Raw genomic sequence first — 17,802 nt, 5'->3', positions numbered from 1 at the left:
TGAGATCCTTTGGAGAATTGGCCGATTCGCTGAATGTTTCTGCAAAGTTTGCATAGGTGTTCAGCTCTTTGGATTATCTGATCCCAAACTGATGTTTTGAAGACAAAAAGGCCAGCTTTGCAGCATGAACATTCGTTGGAGCTGGTTGTCTAAATGGCTCCTGTACTTCTGCCAGTCTCTTCTTTAACTGAATTTTCCCCAGGCTAATGTCCTTCCGCATTAGAATGCTGTCATGGTCCGAGGTTAGACATTTGGAGGAGATACCTGCCCACACTTTGGGCTGGCTGGAAGCTCCTGATTAGCACAGCCTTTGACTCTCACCATGCCTTGAAGGCAGGCTTATTAACTTGGGCTGAGGGCTCACCAGAGTCTGGTCAGTATAAATCCAGGCAGAGCTCATCCCTGCCTGCCTGCAGAATCAGGGAATAGGGAGCAGTATCTCTATGCCTACACACCAGCCGTGGTAAATTCAGATATCTTGACAAGCCTTCGGGTGGGTTTATTTCCCAAGAGTTCTCTAGAGCTGTACTGAAGGACTTCTTTGTACCTTGTGAATGATTAATAAAATGCAGGAGGGAAAGGGAGGAAAAGAAGATGGAAATAAGAGAGTGCTGAGGGCAGCCTGAGGACTGCAGAGGAGAGGTGTGAACACAGAGCAAGTGCTGTTAGTGGGAGAAATTCATCCTCCAGTGTCTGGCAGTGATTTTAACACATGTAAGGTCACCAGTGCCATCATTATATCAAACAAGTGGTGCCTTTTAGAGAAGTGACTCACCTTAAATGACCCTTTCCCAGGAACCTTGTTCTTTAAACTTCAGATAGGATGATTATCATATGGATCAGCAAACTTGTCACCCAACATATGCTACAACCACCATAATATTAACTGTGCTGCAATGAGCCACTTGCTCTGAAGGAATCACCTCCTCCTGAGTGGAAGGTGTCTCTCAGGAATCTCTTTTTGCAGGATCAGCACCAGAATATCTGTATTTCATTGCTGTTTTAGCCATCCACAATTCCACAGGTGCCACATTTTATGCTTTGGAAAACTAGTTGAGCCCTCATTCTGTCTTAGCTGTCAAAGGGTCCCCACACCGTTGCAACCACTGGAAAAACAAAGCAGTGGTTTGGTTTGGTTTGGTTTGGTTTGGTTTGGTTTGGTTTGGTTTGGTTTGGTTTTGTCCAGCCTGGTGAGGAAGAGAGAAGGAATTGAGTGAACAAATCTGTTAGTATCTGTAGGAATCCACCCACAACCATCACTGAGTTTATTCTGAGAGCTCCAGAGAGATTTCCTGTTGCCATAGGTCTACTAGCAAAAACTGGTGCAGCCAAATATACCTGTAAAGAAAAATGTAAAGAAGGTGGCTTCAGAGCAGAAAATCCCTGGACACAGGGAATTCTGCAGGTAAGATACAAGAGTAGTTTCTGACCCTTGCATTCAAGGATTTCTGATATCACTAAACTCCTCACCATGAGGTAATTTGAGTGACATCTGCATAACAACTGTGATATCAGAGAAATTAATGTGGATTCAAAGTCATTCTGAATTATTCAGGCAGGCATCCCTGTCTGACAAGCCCCATGACTGCGTGGTGCCGGAGGAGGCCCTGTCTCCCTCAGTGTCACACCATGGTCTGTTTGCAAGGGGAGGGCTTTGAAGGTAGCTAATCTGTGTTTATTTGAAATAAATAAAGTAATTGCACGTGCCTGGTTATTCCAGCTTTCCCATGAGGACACTTAGCAGTCTTTACAGAGCTCTTAGTGTTGCTCATTTTGGAGCAGGAGATACAGAAGAACCTGCTGACCACGTTGCAGAGGCATTCCCGCACTGCTGCTGTGCAGAGGGAAATCTCTGCTCTGTCCCCAGCAGGCACAGTCACAGCTGAGATCTCCACTCTGGCATCTGAGCCTGAGGAGAGCAGCCAGTCTTTATCCTCTGAGCAGCTTGGCAGAAAGGACATGGAAACTTAGCAGGGGAGAACTTCAGTTTGGAAATGATCAAGGGCACAAAGACCTTTTGTGCTTGGGGGCTTGCTTCTCATTAAATGCCTTTGCACAAGTCAGGGAGACCCCGTGTTCTGACAGCTGAGGCTTCTTTAAAAACCAACAGCCCCCCTGGATGTCGTGCAGGGAGTTATCACAGGTAATCACAAGTATTAGATGTCACTTGATGAGCAGTGCCTGGGATGCAACGACCTGTACTTCAACACAGCACAGCAGGCAGCTGACTGTGGCTGTGCAGCCCTGGGATCCAAAATCAGCCAGCTAAGCACGGTGTTATTCCAGCTGACCGAGCAGAGAGAGGTCCCTGAGCTGGGCCAAAAGTTCACAGGTACATGAGCCCACCCTGACACAGCTGCACACTCATGTGAGGCAGGTGCTGAGACTGCTCTCTTTATGGCCAAATACTGGGCAAAACACATTGTGTTCCCCAAACCAGGGCTCTAAGGGGCAAAAATGTGAAGTTTTGTAACAGCAGACGTTGCCAGTATCACACAAAGAGAACTGGCATCCCCCCAGTGCAGGCACAGGCGTGAGGAGGAGGAGGAGGCAGGGTTGCTCAGTGTTGTCTCCTGGGCTGTGGCAGGACTGCTGTCATGGGCTGGCACATCCCACAACATCACCCACCCCAGCAGGGTCACCAGGCTGGCTCCTGGCAGGGATTCAGAGGGAAAAAGCCCTCAGTGAGGTGTACCAGGCTATCACTTTGCTGTTGCTCAGGGCTTTGGATAACAAATATTTACAAAAGAGCAATGGAAGCAGTGCTCCAAGCCTGACCTGTGAGGCAGAGCTTTCTTTAGTTTTATTTCCTGTGGTAGTGGAGCTTGGAAGATGCACCTGGCAGGTGGTGACCAGTCACCTTTGCCAGGTAACTCATTTTCACTTACACACCCTTCAGTCCATCCTTTTTTTACCTCTGATGGCATGTTCCTTGGCTCAAGGCCACATGGGAAGCACTTGTAACCAATCTCAATTAGCCATTTGTTTAAAAATCGTCCACTTGTATCCCTTTTATGTCCTATGACATTTGTGAGTGATTGCACTGGGCCTGTTTTATGCCTACACGTTGACACAAGTTATGCTGTGTGATCGTTTAATGTGCTGGAACTGCATGACAATCTCGGCCTTCCTGTCTGCTTCCATTTGGGAGCAATGCAAATCCTGATGGCAGCAGTTAAATACAGCTTGATAAATAATAATAGAAAACTAACATTAGATGATTACTCTACATTACTTCTTTGAAGGCAATTGCATCTGCCAGTTTACAAGATGTTTTTTTCTCCTGAACAGCAGAGAAAATCTTGACAGGTTGAATTACCATTTCATTTCCAACTAGGAAAATACTGACAAGCTTTAAAGGAGGGTTTTGAAGAGAAACCATGGACACCTAAAGATGTAAACCACAGTTGGATAAAAAAACCTCTTAGATTCTTAGGTACGGGAGACTATTGACTGCAGTACCATCTAAGCAAGATTTTTGCTATAAAAACCCCACACCATATGTGCTTTTCCTGACTATGACTCATCACCTAAATAGAAATTCAATTCCAGTCTCAGGGAGTCTATGATTAAACATATCTTTTTGCTGTTGCCTCTACTGTGTTTATGTATGATTTCACATCTGTCTTATCTCTATTTCTTTATCCTTAATAGTCAACGTAAGTTCTCTGGTTGACCTGACTCAGTGATTTATTTTTTTCCCCACGGGTGAGTGAAACTTGGTGGCTTCAGCTTTAAAGGAGTGGTGGGTTTGCCAGAGCCCACAGTGACGTTGATGTTGCTCACCTGCCATTTTGCAGACAGTAGAAGAGGAACTTCTCCCACGTGTACTACTGTGTCCATGTTATGGTGGTGCCAGGGCTCAGAGGTGTGCGGTTCACATGCTTCGGGTGCTGCCTGGATGATTCAAAAGAACCATAACAGGAAACACAGGAGATTTTGACCAGCCTCAGGTCTGTAAGTACATTTTAAACCCACAAAGTTTGAGTGTGTTTGAAATGTACTCAAATATTTCCTTCTCCACCATTGTGTCCTCATGACCCATTGAATCATCAAAGGCTCGGAGATGAAAGAAGGACTTATGGTTAGAAAATGCAAAGGATTCTCTGCTGAAGGGGGAATGGTTTGTTGTATCTTTTTTTTTTTTTTTTTTTTTTTTTAAATCCCAGAACAAATAGCTCTGGTGGATAATTCTCTGTGAGGGTTTTTCACTGTAATGAGTAACTGGGCTTCCAAAAAGCTGTTTTATGAATAAAGTAAATAAGCTCCCAATCAAAAAAACCCACAGAAATCAATTGCAAAATCCCCATAGGGTTTCATGAGCTTTGAGTCACACTCAGGGCAGAAAGTTGCCCAAATCAATAGCCTGTAGTGAATCCAAAGAGAGCATGGTCCTTTCAGATAATGTTAATGATGACTTTCTTCAGGTTGTTTCCTACCCGTGGTAACATAAGACCTGTTACCCCACTGAGCTGGAGAAAAGACACCTCATACACCTGAACATCTTCGAGTGGCCTAGGATGGCACTGGCAGATCAAACGCACGCCTGGGATAATTCTACTGGGCCTACGAGGCTGTACCAAAGAAGGATTTACTGAGCTGGCACAAGTGTCTAATATTTGTATTTGCTGTAAGGTGTTTTTACCTTTTCAGAAATTGCGGTAATTTATTTTGGAGATGAATAAGTTTCCACCAGGTCAGAGTGAATCCCTTGAAAAAGGACACCTGAGGACCTTTAAGCCTTTCTCTCCTGTGAGATGGGTATGGAGGTGGAAGTGCCCACCCTGTAGAGGTTGAATTGATGATTTAATACAAACTTCACATAAAAATGTATTGTTTTCAACCTCAGAAATATTTACCAAAAAATCAGGGATCACGACCTACTGGACAAAAGGAAAACAGTGACAGCCCTAAAAGCTGGAGAAGACCGGGCCATACTCCTGGGGCTGGCCATGATGGTGTGCTCTATCATGATGTACTTCCTGCTGGGAATCACGCTGCTACGCTCCTACATGCAAAGGTAATTTCATGGTCGTCCCTGGTCTCACACCCCCTGCTCCAGCTGACTTCATGTGGCACGTTCTCTTGACTCTTTTTATTAAAGTTTTATAATTGTTCATTTGGTCAACACAGGCCTAACTCTGCACTTCCTCGTCCCAGTATAAATTAGGCACAGCCACAGTGAATGCAATTTGAGTAACACTGGCATAAAGTGAGGGAAGAATTAGATCCCTGTTTGCCAAAATCTCAATCCACAGGCTTTAGACTTGGCACAGTTTTACACCAGTATAATATCCGTATCAGCTGGCCTGCAGCCTGCTGTACCTTATAAGCTTCTCAGAGGCTGTCGCTGCAAAGCCCAGACTCAGGACAAAAAAATATTTTGCAGCCTTGAGAAACAGTACACTTCCAAATGAAGGATGGAGAATTAATTTGGGAAAGAAATCAAGCTCTTTGTAGCATGTAGTTTTCCATGTCGGTTACTGCTTTCATTTGAACAAGTGAAATCCTCATGAAAGATAGTAATTTGCTGAAAACGAAAGACCATCTTTCATCCCTCTTGCACTGCACTTAATTTTTCTGAGGCTTTCTCTGGCTTCCTCCTCTGCCACTGAGCAGAGAGCTTGGCCTGTGATTCATTAACAACAGCTGTAATCAGTTTTCAAGCATCAGCCCTATTTAAAATCCAGCGCAGATTGCAATAAGGGTGTCAGTGATGGGGTTTTTTCTGCCCTGGTTGGTGGAGTTAAGAGAATGAAAAATGTGTAACTGGGGATCAAAGTACTGATCTGCCATGCCCAAACCACGCTAAGACAGGGGCAAATACCTGGAACATTTTGGGTTAAACACCACAGGCTTCTTCTTTAGGCACATGCAAGAAGTGCCTACAGTTAACTGGTGTGAACATCCTCAATTATACTGGTGCACCTGCGTGAGAATATTCCCTCTTGACCCTGCAGTGATAAGGAATACAGATGAGGATGAGCTGTACTGATTCTCAGCTTCTTATTTATGCGATAAAGTTATTTGTCCCTTTTTAAATCAAGGCAAAATTTAGATTTTGAAAATTGAGATCAAGTATCCAAGAGCATTTGCTATTTCAAATTGCTCTCCCAGATCTTTCAGCAATATCAGGGTCAATTGCAGAGGCTGCTAAGGTCAAAATTGCTCATGTGGAAAGAGTTGATTTATTTTATAAGATATATGAAAAAAAAATTGCCAGAAGATATCAAAGCACCTCCAAAGTATCAACTATTCCATCTTCACAAGTCTGTGGTAGGTAGGTGTTACTTTATTACCCCCCCTGCATGAATAAAACAGCAGCCAGAAAGGTGAAAATGAGGCAAAGGCAACCCAGGAGCCTTTGCTGTCACTTTTCCACACAGACAGATCTCCTCGGGGGCTATTCTCCTTTACAGCAATACCCCTCCAACAAATACTGCCTGGAAGGGGGAAAAAAATCCTTTCATTCAATTTCCCCCCAGAAACTGTAGCATAATGTAATATAAATTTAAAACAGAATATACAAGCAGAATTACTGCCAAAGTAAAGCAGCAATAGAATTAGTCAGAAATCTTTGATATCACTTACTATGTAAAGCCTTTCAGGTGTTTTGAGGTGCAAGGAGACCCTCGTCCCCTTCGTGGTAGGGGAACAGAGCCACATTGGGGGTGACCTGAGAGGCTGAGCACAATTAAAGGGTGAAACCTTCTCCCAGACCACAAAGGGCTTTTTGCAGAGCCCTCAGTGTACCCTTTCCCCAAGGAAAACACAGCTGTAGATTTTTAAATACATGCCAGCAAACACTGCTAGTGCACAGCCGGGCTCCATCATTGCAGTTTTAGCCTCTGGTGAATTGGAGATGAGATGAAATCCTCAGGAAAAGTTACAACCACTGACTTGAATTACAGAAAACCAAGCAAGCTGCCACCGGGAAAAGCTTCCCTAAAGGTAGAGATGCATGAGGTACCACTTGAGAGTTCCTGTGTCTTCATGTATGTGAGAATCCATACCCTGCTAACTCAAAATTGTCCTCAACCTTCACTTTAAATTGACCTGGACTTTGAGTTAGCCCTCAAGTTTAGCTCAGGGTGTCTTGTCACGCAGCCCTGTGTGTGTTGTGCTCTCTCCTGTGCAGGCTGCTCAGTTTTCTTCTCTCTCTGCTGAAACCCTTTCAAATGTACCTTCTCCAGCGTGAGAGTTCCAGTTCATTTTCCGTTTATACACAGACATAAATGAGTAAGGTAATTTTGTGCCCAAAGGCTGAACTGTGACTACTACAGAATAAAACACTGTCTGTGATGTGTGACATGACACAGCCCAGGCTCTGCTGCAACACACAACCTCTCCTACAAGATGCCCCCAGTATATCTCTGATGGGAATCCTGAGGTGGATTTAGTGCTTATTTGCCTATTCTTGCCATGCTCTAATGTCTTTTTTTTTTTTTTTTTTTTTTTTTATCCTGTTTAGTGTCTGGACAGAAGAGACTCAGTGCTCACTTCTCAATGCATCAATCACAGAAACCTTTAACTGCTCATTTAACTGTGGTCCAGAGTGCTGGAAAATCTCTCAGTATCCCTGCCTGCAGGTGTATGTTAATCTCACCTCTTCTGGCCAGAAGCTTCTACTCTACCACACCGAGGAAACAATGAAAATTAATTCTGAGGTAGGAGCACAGAATAAAACTTGTTCCTAAATGGGTTTCTGGAGGGCTTCTCATCTCATTACATCCATTCCTCGCTTTAAAGCAATATAAGGCTTCCACCTCCTGCTTCACTGATAAATAGAGAGCAGAGAAAGCAGAAATCAGTGCACAAACCCAGCTCACATGTCTGGAGAGGGATAACTTTCTTCCTCCATCCATTTCACAGGGGGTTCAGTGCCCCGAGGGCCGGAGCCTCCCTCATCCTTTTCAAGTGCTTTACAGGAGCAGGGGATCACTGAGCACTTGTCACATTGATATTCATGTGGAGCTGTGGACAAGTCACTTCCCACCCAGGGATGGCTCCCCACGACAGTGAACACCCCTAGAAAAGTGCAGGGAGCATCCCTGTGGCAGTGAGAATGGAAATGGCACCATTTCTGTAGGGCCTGGCAAGGTGGTGGGGAGACACAAGAGCCCATCTCCATCTCTGGTGACAGACTGTGCCTGAGCAGCTCCACTGAGGTCAGCGGTGCTGCGGGGCTCCAGCCACTGCGTTTACCCTGCAAAGATCCTGAAAGTTTGCTCAGTGGGGAATGGCAAGATAAAAGCAGCAGCATAGATACAAAAGGCCTGCCTCTGGGGCACGAATAAGACAAGGAGTCACCCCATCTTTACAGCACAACTCCCCTGACTCCAGACATTGAACTGACGGAATTATTTGGAGCAAGTCTGAAGAATTCCCCTCCCTGCTTCTGCAAGGAGCGTAACTTCTGCAACTCCAGAGTAACTCCTAGCAGGTGGGACGGAGAGAGCTCCAGCCTGGGCGCCGTGAGGAGGCAGCAGATGCCGAGAGCAGGCAGCGCAGCTGCGGCGCTGCCGCGCGTCCCTCCCCGGCGAGCGCCCGGCCCTGCGGGCGGCTCCGCGCTGCTTCCACCCAGGAACGCGAGACGGCAACGGGGAAATGCCCCTCTCCCCACCTCCCTTTCTTCGTATTGACAGCGCCTGTGTCTCCCAGAGTGCAAACTGGAGTGAGCTGGACCCACTGGAATCATTAGCCTTACAAGTGCCAGATTTTCTTGAACTTCTTGGTTATCCAAGGTCACTGAACCCCAAACTTGGCAAAGCACACCCCGGAACAGCAGAGCCCCGGACCAGGCTGCTGACAATGTAACCTATTGTGTTTCTAATTATGGCAGCCGTTCAGTAGAACAGATTACTTCTGCATATTAAGATGAAGTGATATTAAAATTAGTGAAAGCGTGGCATGGTTGCACTAGGCTGCTTATTCTGCTGGATAATTAACTCTTGTGGCTGAGAGATGGAGTACTCTGGATCTGAAGTGTGAAATGGAGAAAAGTTCCTTTTTCCCCTCTGCTCTGGCATCAGTGCTGGAAGAGGCATTCACTGTCTGTGAAGCCTGAGGCAGGACAGATAGACAGACCCCGCTTCCTACAGGGTCACAAGCAAAACTGTGCTGTTCACGCCTCAATTTGATTAAAAGAGATCAGATAAATCTCTATGCTCCACTGATTCAAAGAAATCAAGAGATTCAGCATAAATCTCCACATTCTGCTATTGATCATTTTTGCTTGCTGAAATGGACTTTGAAATTCTCCGAGATGCCACCTCCTCTTAATTTAGTGTAGGCACAGTTAATACTTCTCCAGCCCAAGGTTGTTTTACAGGTTAAGCTCTGCTCTCAGGAGGATTCCTAGGTTTTCCTGACATGCTGCTATGTGACCTGAATACAAAAGCAGTTTCGAGAGGAAGTTTGCAATGTCTACAAAATAACCTGTCTTCTTGCTCATGGCTCAGATCAGCAGAGACTCCAAGCTCAAATCAGAGCATTCCAGATGTACTTTCCCTCTTCCCTGGCCAGAGAGCATCCCCATACACCAGGAAAGAAGTCCTGAGCAGTACTGGGTGGTGATGCTCCAGCTGGGTGCTAAGCTGTGTCTCTCCATCCGCTTACTCAGATCTGTGTTCCCTGTCTTCACTCTTGCCAAAAAAAAGAAAAAAAAAAAAAAAAAAAAAAAAAAAAAGTGCCTGGCTCACTGAGCTCTGACATTACTGGGGAAAACCCAGAGCACAGTCTTGACACTCCAAGGCCAACATCAGTGACCTTCAAAAGGTGAGCACCCCTCCACCAACCTCTCTGCTCTGCTGAGCACCCACACACACAGACAGAGAAGTATCTGGAGCTTGTCTCTCTCTTCTCCTCCCCAGCCAGCATGGACAGAGCAAAATCCACTTTGATTTTAAATAATGGTTTATCCAGGAGAATTGCTGTCTAACCTGGCTGTCAGCTCAGAAGGTGGAGTAAGGAGTAGGTACAATTTACACTGAGATCTACAGCATGCTGCTGCCAGTCTCCTGTGGGAATCAGTGGGAAGTCAGTGAATGCCTGTCAAGCTGCTCAAGTCTTTCCAAGAAAAGCACAGAAGATTTTTTCTGGTTTTTCATTGCTCTCGCTGTGCCTACTTTATCTCTAGCCTTTAGGACAAGCCCATCCCCTTGTCAATACTACAGACAAAACAGTTTAAATGCTTCCATGGTTGCACTTCCCTTCCTCAGCTGCCGCAGGCTGTAACAGCCTCTGCAAGAGGTAAATCATCCACAGAGCCAGGCTGTCACCATGAGGAAGGGCTGTGGTAGTTAAAGCAATTAGAGACACCCCATTTTGATCTTATATTGTGTAATTTTGACTCTTTTCATGTCATTGGAACTACTGCTGATTTATATCGGTTCTCCATTAGTGAGATAACAAGGAGGATTTAATCACCAAAATCAGCTGTAACTGCCTGAGACTCAGAAATTATGTGGATTCTCAGGGTTTCTCACTGAAATCTCAGGTATTTACAAGCCAGGAAGGAGTTTGCCTGGTGCAGGGAGGGGAAGCAGAGGTGTTCAGCTGTGGATTCCAGTGGACCTATTTCAAGGCTGGAACTGGAGAATTCCATCTGGAGGAATCAGTTCAGGCCAACTCAGACACAGAACTCTTCCTTCAACCCTTCTCCAGACTTGTTGCACTTTCCAAAAGAGACGTAAATTGACATCCTGACCACTTTCTCACAAAGACTGCCACAATATGTCCTGTCTAAGTTTCCAGGCTCAGCTTGGACACCAAACCCAGCCACAGACATATGATGAGAGTTGTGTATTTCAGTGCCCAGCCTGAACTGGGGGCTTTTCTGGCAATAGTCTTTTTTAGTGTATCTTCATTGATTTAAGGGAAACTGCCTCCAGCTTGCCTGGAGAAGTTGTGTGATCTCCATCCTTGGAGATATTCGTAACCTGACTGGACAAGTCCCTGAGCAACTCCACACTGAGCAGGGCACTGGACTGGATGTGTCCAGAGGTAGTTCAGACAGGATACTTACCCAATCCTTTATATTAGGAAAATAGAGATGAAAACATTAATAATAACCTCTGTTTGTAACTGTTGGGTAGATCCTTCTTGTGCTCAGATTGCAAGGAACACAAGAACCACCTTTCTCATGCTGTATCACAGAATCTTCACCAGAGGTAGTACCAGACATCATTTACTTGCAGATTTCCAAGTGTTTGAGAATGCAGAAGTGCCAAAAACCAGCACAGATTTAATTGTCTGCATTCACAGGTACAGCATAACAGTTGTGGATATAAAATTCCTTGCCGGGCATTGGAGGAAACTACTGAAAATTTAAACTATGGAAAACAAAAAAAAAGTCAATACGTCCTGTTATTGAATCTTCCTACTTGTTTGCCAAACACCTATGAAACACAGCCCTGTGCTGTCTCTGGGATCTCACTGGGAAACTGAAATGCTGAAGGAGGCCAGGAGCACCCCATAACCAAAATTTAATGTGCTTGTGCTCAGGACCTTCTCAAAGCTAAGACCAAGATATCTTAGATGAAAAAAAAAAACCAAATTCCCCCAGAAAACCACAACACAAATCCGTTTGAACTGGAAATACTGCTGTTGTGACAGTGGTAACGGATAATTTATCAAGGGAAAATGAGGAATGCTCCACTGAGAAATTTCCCCTACTTAGTAGATTATGATCTATTAAAGACTCGTGGGCACTGGGAGAGGGCTCCTGACTTTGGACATTTAAGACAAATTTGGTCAGAGTACAAGAGAATATCCTATAGGGAGCAGACACACACCAGCAGCAAGATGGATGAGATATTAATGCCCTGATATTTTTCATCTCTAATTTCTAGAGCCCTATGAAATATTCATAATGGCACTGCGGCCACGCTCCACCATTAACGCTCCAGTCTGCTAACGACAGACAATCTCTCTGCCATGCTTCAAATTATACTCTGTGTTAATAACTTACCAATGAATAAATCAAATCCTGTTATGAGGTTAATCCTTTGATCATAATTAGGACTAGATATTTGTTGCAGTATGTTAAAAAAGGAAGTCAGAGCACGTCACGAAAAAGAACGGAGGGACATTTGTGAAGCATGTACATTAAAACAGTAATAATCAAAGCCCATGGGTCACATTATTTTAATGAAATCATCTTTTTTCCTTTGCAAAACTCACTTTCTCATTAAATTATCCCGGGCTGCTTTAGGTCCTCAACAGGACAAGCAGCCTGCTGGGTCCCCCCGCTGCATGTCCAACGAGAAGTCAAACAGCAGATTTGCACTCCTCTTGAAGCAGTTAATCAAAATCCTGTGCAGGTGTAGAAAACTTTCAGATTTGGTGGGGTGTAAGTGCATAGAAGAGAGAAGAAAGTGAGAGCAGGTGGGCTGCTCCCATCAATCATCTTCCAGACCAGCAGGAGCAACAGCAAGTTCAGGGGTTTCTGCTCTAGGTCAAAAAATGTCCAGATGTGGCCTCAATCCTTGTGTCTGCCTAGCACCTCACCAGCCCACACCAGCTCTTGGCAGGGAGTGGTCAGCAAGCCCAGGGTTACTGTCCTACCTTTCCCATGGAATATCTTCAATGCATGGACTCCAAAAGGCAGGTTTTAAAATAACTTGCCTCTAGTATTCTCTAGAAATCTAGGTTGCAACTGTGCTAGATAGAGCCACCCCCAAATCTTATATCCTTTGGGACTAAAACTGAAAATCCAGGATCACCTTCAGAGAGCAGGAGCTGTTGGACTTAGGCTGGGGTCTAAAGCAAAAGCATCACTAAGAGCCACCCTGGAAAACAGGTTGATCTTCAGCTAGAGGATGGATGGAAGTCCTCTGGGCTGTCAGTAGGGAAACCTAGACTACTGATTTGTCTCTAACTGAGGCATTACCCCAATAAGAATATTTGTGTAAAGGTCTCTCCTCATCCCTCTCCACTCTGAGTGAGCTCCTGTGCCCACTGTGATCGCTTTGATCCAAGCCAATGAGAGCTAAACTACCAGATTTGTATTTACAGAAAGTCAATTACCCATCTCACTGTGAGCATATGTGTGCCACTTAAGCTGAAGAGGTACTTCATCAGTTCTATTTTTGCATGTGTAAATTAGCAATAATAATATATTCACCTATCTCACAAGGCACGGTGCAGATTAAAGCATTAATGTTTGAACAGCACTTGGAGGTTCTCCAATGGGAAATTCTGTAGATGTGCAAAATATTGAGTTTTGCTGTGATAAATTTATTATTAGCGTAATAGTATTCCACTCTTGCTATGAAAAGCATAATCATCTCGAGATTTCCCCACTTGCCACCTGAAAACAGACACTGTAACAGGTTTGGAGACCTTTTTTCTCCCTCTGTTTTCCTCCCAGTGTTCGTACATCCCCAAGTGCGGGAAGAATTACGAGGAATCCATGTCTCTGGTGAACGTGGTAATGGAGAACTTCCGGAAGTACCAACGCTTCTCCTGCTTCTACGACCCCGAGGGCGTCCAGAAGAACGTGATCCTCACCAAACTGTACAGCTCCAACGTGCTGTTCCACTCCCTGTTCTGGCCCACCTGCATGATGATCGGCGGGGTGGCCATCGTGGCCATGGTAAAGCTGACTCAGTACCTTTCCCTGCTCTGTGAGAGGATCCAAAGGATCAGCAGATAGGAAAGGAGACTTCCCCGAAACTCAGCTGACAGTGAAAATACTGTTTTTTCTCATTCTTCACCAAAGAACCTTAAGTTTGTAATGTGCAAGTCTGGTATAAGTTCCTTACTATATTCTTCTAAGTAGAGCAATAATGCAAAAGCTGTTCTATATGCAAACATGATGTTATTATTATGCAGACAACTGAAAAAGTCACTGTTTTGTGTTGACCGTCTCTATGATCTTGTTTTATGCTGGGATTAGTACTTTCTTTTCTACAGCCAAGATAGGGCTCAGTGTGACCATCGGCCAAGCTTTAGTCAATCGATGTTTTTGGTGTAAAAGATTCTGGGAAAACTCACTGCTGGACAAAGGGCAGCCAACCACTCGTGCATCATTGAGGTCTCACACTTGGCTCAGTCCATTCTATGGATTTGTGGCTTTGGCTTTTTTAATGTCGGTTTTTATTAATTTGGTGGGGGGCGGGAAGTATTAATTAGGGGTTTTTAATTGGTAAGATGGCACAAAAAGGTTGTATTTTGAGGTAAGCATAGAGTATTTTCAGCCTCAGTAGGACTTGGTGATGCTTTGTGTTTACTCCTTCAGTTCAGAAGTCAGTTGTATCCTATGGTGTTTATAAGGTCCTTTGGAAAACACTTTGGAGTTTTATTTTGTGTAGTGCTATAATCTTCTTCTGTCTTATCAACATGATTTTTGTCACTTGCAGAAGCTGTAGCCAAAAAGCAAAAAAACACCTTGTTCCATTTTGTATTCTAGTCTGAGCCCTATTGATGGAGGTGGGACCAGAACTCCTTATGTAAAGGTTTATTATTCATTTGTCTTGTATTTGCTACCATATCACTGTAAAGGAAAAAAAAAAAAACACTATCAGCTATTTTTTCATTTTTTACTTCCAACTATTTTAGATTTTTTTACTTGATATATATACAGATATATATATATATATATATAAAAAGAAAGAAAAAGCTATATTATATCTAGTTGTGTATTGAAACTTGTTTAGGGGGTTTTTTTCTTTGTTTTTACCCACTGGAAAATGAGCAGTACAACTCATGTATTTGTAACCTTCATCCTTGGATAATATCATAACATGGAGAAGCAGCACTGCAGGATCTTATCTAATATTCATGATGTTGTTTCAGTCAAAGGTCTCTGTTGCTGTGACATGGGAAATGACAAAAATCTCATCCAATTCTATGTCTCTATTAACTGAACTGTTAGATAATCATCATAACACATTTGGAAATCTCTCCTGACCTTAACTCACTATGCAGTGCTGGCTGACGTGAATTAGGATTTACGAGACCCAGGTGCAAAGATTTATTGGAAAAACTGAGAATCTGGTTAAATTGTCGTCCTATCTCTCAAATATTTACCACAGTATACTTGCCAGTTTAATTTCATACACACTGTAGTCACAATTTCTGCATAATTTATTTTTATTCCCCTATAGAAAACATTCCTTCTTATGTTTTAAAGACACCTCTCTCAGATCCTCATGTTGCACCCGGCCTGAAGGACAAACACAAGGCACATCCTGGGAGCAATCCTGTGAAATCATTGTCCAATAGGTCAAAGTAACTGTACACAGGCCTACTCAAACCAAGAAAATAACATTTTCCCTTCAAAAAGACTGCAAATCAAGTATTCTGCCTGGTTCATCTATATATATATATAAGTACCTTTCCGCATCATAGCATTAAAAATTTCAAGATGTTACAAAACAAGTCATGCAAGTGTAATGTGAGCTGTAAAAAAAAAAAAAGAAAAGAAAAAAAAAGTTCTCAGCAGTGAAAATAAACCTGCAATCTTGTAATCAGTAGTATAATTTTCCTTAGGTAATTAAATTCCTGGAGGGTGGGGGGATAATGAAGGTTCCAAAAATATGTAATAAAAATATTCAATTAAATCTTCCAGATTTCAGTATCTTCTGCCTTCAGATCTGGCTTGTTTCATCAAACTGCTTTCTGTAACTTCCATTACCAAGGAAAGAGGAGTGCTGGTGCACCAGGGAATTCATAAATGTTCATTTGCAGAAGCTCTGTTTGGATCAATACGTTGGAATTGCAGAAGCCGGCGCTGGGAGATCTGGGAACCTCCACATCAGCGGGACTGGATGGTGCTGCCAATCACAATTCCCAGACCAGCATCAAGCTCTGGCGTGGCGGCTTTTCCTCACCATCACCAACACTTGTGCTGGCCCATTTGCACACTGATTTACGTGCCTGGTGACATTTTTGGTGCCTGTGTTTTTTGTTATTTTCCCTCGGGGACAGGGAAGCTGATTGTTCCTGACATTTGCACATCAAACGCTGCTTTCAACCCATCGTGCCATAAAACATTTCACCAGAGCTCCTGTGGGTGAAACATCTTGCTGCTGTTGTAGGCTATAATCATTTTGTTGACGTTAAGGGAGAGATCTGTGGGATAGCAAAACAACTTGAGTAATTGGATGGAGTGAGGTAAAACAATAATTTTGAAGGGAATTATCCATCTGATCCCTGGCACTGTTAACCCCCTACTGAAGTTTTAGCACTGCAAATGGGATTTTTGACAACTCCCGCTGTCCCAAGGAGAGGTGGTGTTTCAGCAGGGATGTTAGCCCATCCTATTTCTTTCTCTACTCTGTTTGAACATCATGTTTTCCCTTGCAAAAGGCATTGATGTTCCTATAGGCAGCTCAAATGAATGAGAAAAACATGTAATGCAATTCAGCAGCCAGGCAAAGCCACCCTGTTTCTAGCACTGGTTCTGACTCCTCCAAGATCAAGTATTTCAGCTCTTGATGCCCCAGATGGGCATTTGGGACAGCAGGGAAAAACTTGTCCTGGAAAACCCTGGGAGGGAGAGGTGCGATATGAAAAAGGTTGTGCAGTATTTCCAGGCATCAGAAGCCCATGACAAGCACCCTTGTGTGATTTAAAATGATTTAAAGCATTCATAAGCATTTCAGATCCCAAATTCCCATGGCCTTTTAGTAGTTATTTTCTTAATTAGATTGTATATGTCAAGTCTTATTCCTATTCTGGAACATCTAAATCTGAAGCTGAAGTGTGAACATCCTTGCTATAATGCTTTGAAATTTGGCACCTTGCAGCAGATTTACTAAATGTCACCAGCTAGGACAACAGAGAGTTTATTTTGATTTCGTTTTCTTCATTGAGGAGATGTCAATTTATCTCACAGAATGTACCCAGTGGAAGAATACTCATCTCCAGGGTGAGCTTAGGTGAATGCAGCAAGGAGAGAGGGTTCAGGAAACGCAAGAGGAGGAGACACATCTCAAGGGGACACAAAGGCAGCGATTTCCCACCTGAAGGACAAATAAGGAATAAAGTCCCACCTTGTGACTTTCTTTTTTTCTTTTGTACAGAGGATAGAAGTGAACTTGGGTAATTATTTTTTTTTTTTTTAATTCTGTTTGAAAAGTAGGGTTGGGGTAAGGGTTGGGGTTTGGGTTAGGGTTAATGTCAGTTCAATGGAAGGAGTTGCTGAGAAAGAACTAGCTGGTGTTAATTCTGTTCCATGAGGATTCCTGCTCTCATTTGGCTGCCAGACCTCTGACCTCACAGCAGTACAAACTCTGTCTTGAGTGACCTTGTCCATTTAATACCACCTTCATAATTTTTCAGCTAATTTCCCTTCTCATACAGTCATGCTGGTACTAAATTAGCTCCAGGCATCCAAGGGTGTTACCCAATACCTTTGCAGCAACACAATTTTTCCGTAGACTCTGAGCATCTTCTCTCCGTAAGCCACTGTACTGTTCATCATCCATCAAAGATTTGGGAAAATCCGTCACTTTTCTGCTCCACTGAGCACTCATCACTTCCCAGCATTCAGTTTTGAGAGGAAAACCACACACAGTTTTTGGAGTTCCCAAACATCTCACAACTGAATACAAACATTGCCAAATTCCTTTTGTTGTGCAGGACAGAGTGAAAAGCAGGAGTAAACTTCAATTATTTTGTCTCAGTGCTTTGAAAAGAAAATGCTTCCATTTTTCAGTTTGAACGAAAGAAGCATTTTAAAATCTAGGGATGAGGAAACTTTTTATATAGGAAATCTTGAAAAATAATAGTTAGAAACATAAAAGCTCCTCTGATGTAGAAAAAAATATATCAGCAATTGTTCCGTTCACTGAA

The 17,802-nt window shown here is 43.5% G+C and overlaps 1 protein-coding gene across 3 annotated transcripts in view; it reads left to right on the top strand.

Moving 5' to 3' along the window:
• LOC136295176 (calcium-activated potassium channel subunit beta-2) overlaps positions 1-14,600 on the top strand; it is a 138,152-nt gene extending 123,552 nt beyond the window's left edge. For 2 of the 3 annotated variants that reach the window (XM_066193581.1, XM_066193580.1), the window contains 3 exons: positions 4,850-5,020; positions 7,472-7,667; positions 13,373-14,600. In XM_066193581.1, the coding sequence (XP_066049678.1) occupies positions 4,850-5,020; positions 7,472-7,667; positions 13,373-13,657 (652 nt within the window). In that variant the 3' untranslated portion in view covers positions 13,658-14,600. The remainder of the gene's footprint in view (positions 1-4,849; positions 5,021-7,471; positions 7,668-13,372) is intronic. The other variant, XM_066193582.1, reaches the window with a different exon arrangement.
• The last annotated feature ends 3,202 nt before the right edge of the window (positions 14,601-17,802 follow it).

Source organism: Chamaea fasciata, unplaced genomic scaffold, assembly GCF_029207755.1.
Source record: "Chamaea fasciata isolate MVZ Bird 193981 ecotype frontalis unplaced genomic scaffold, bChaFas1.0.hap1 SCAF_11, whole genome shotgun sequence".
NCBI lineage: Eukaryota > Metazoa > Chordata > Aves > Passeriformes > Sylviidae > Chamaea > Chamaea fasciata.
Note: the sequence above shows the minus strand (reverse complement) of the source record. Positions and strands in the feature narration are given on the sequence as shown.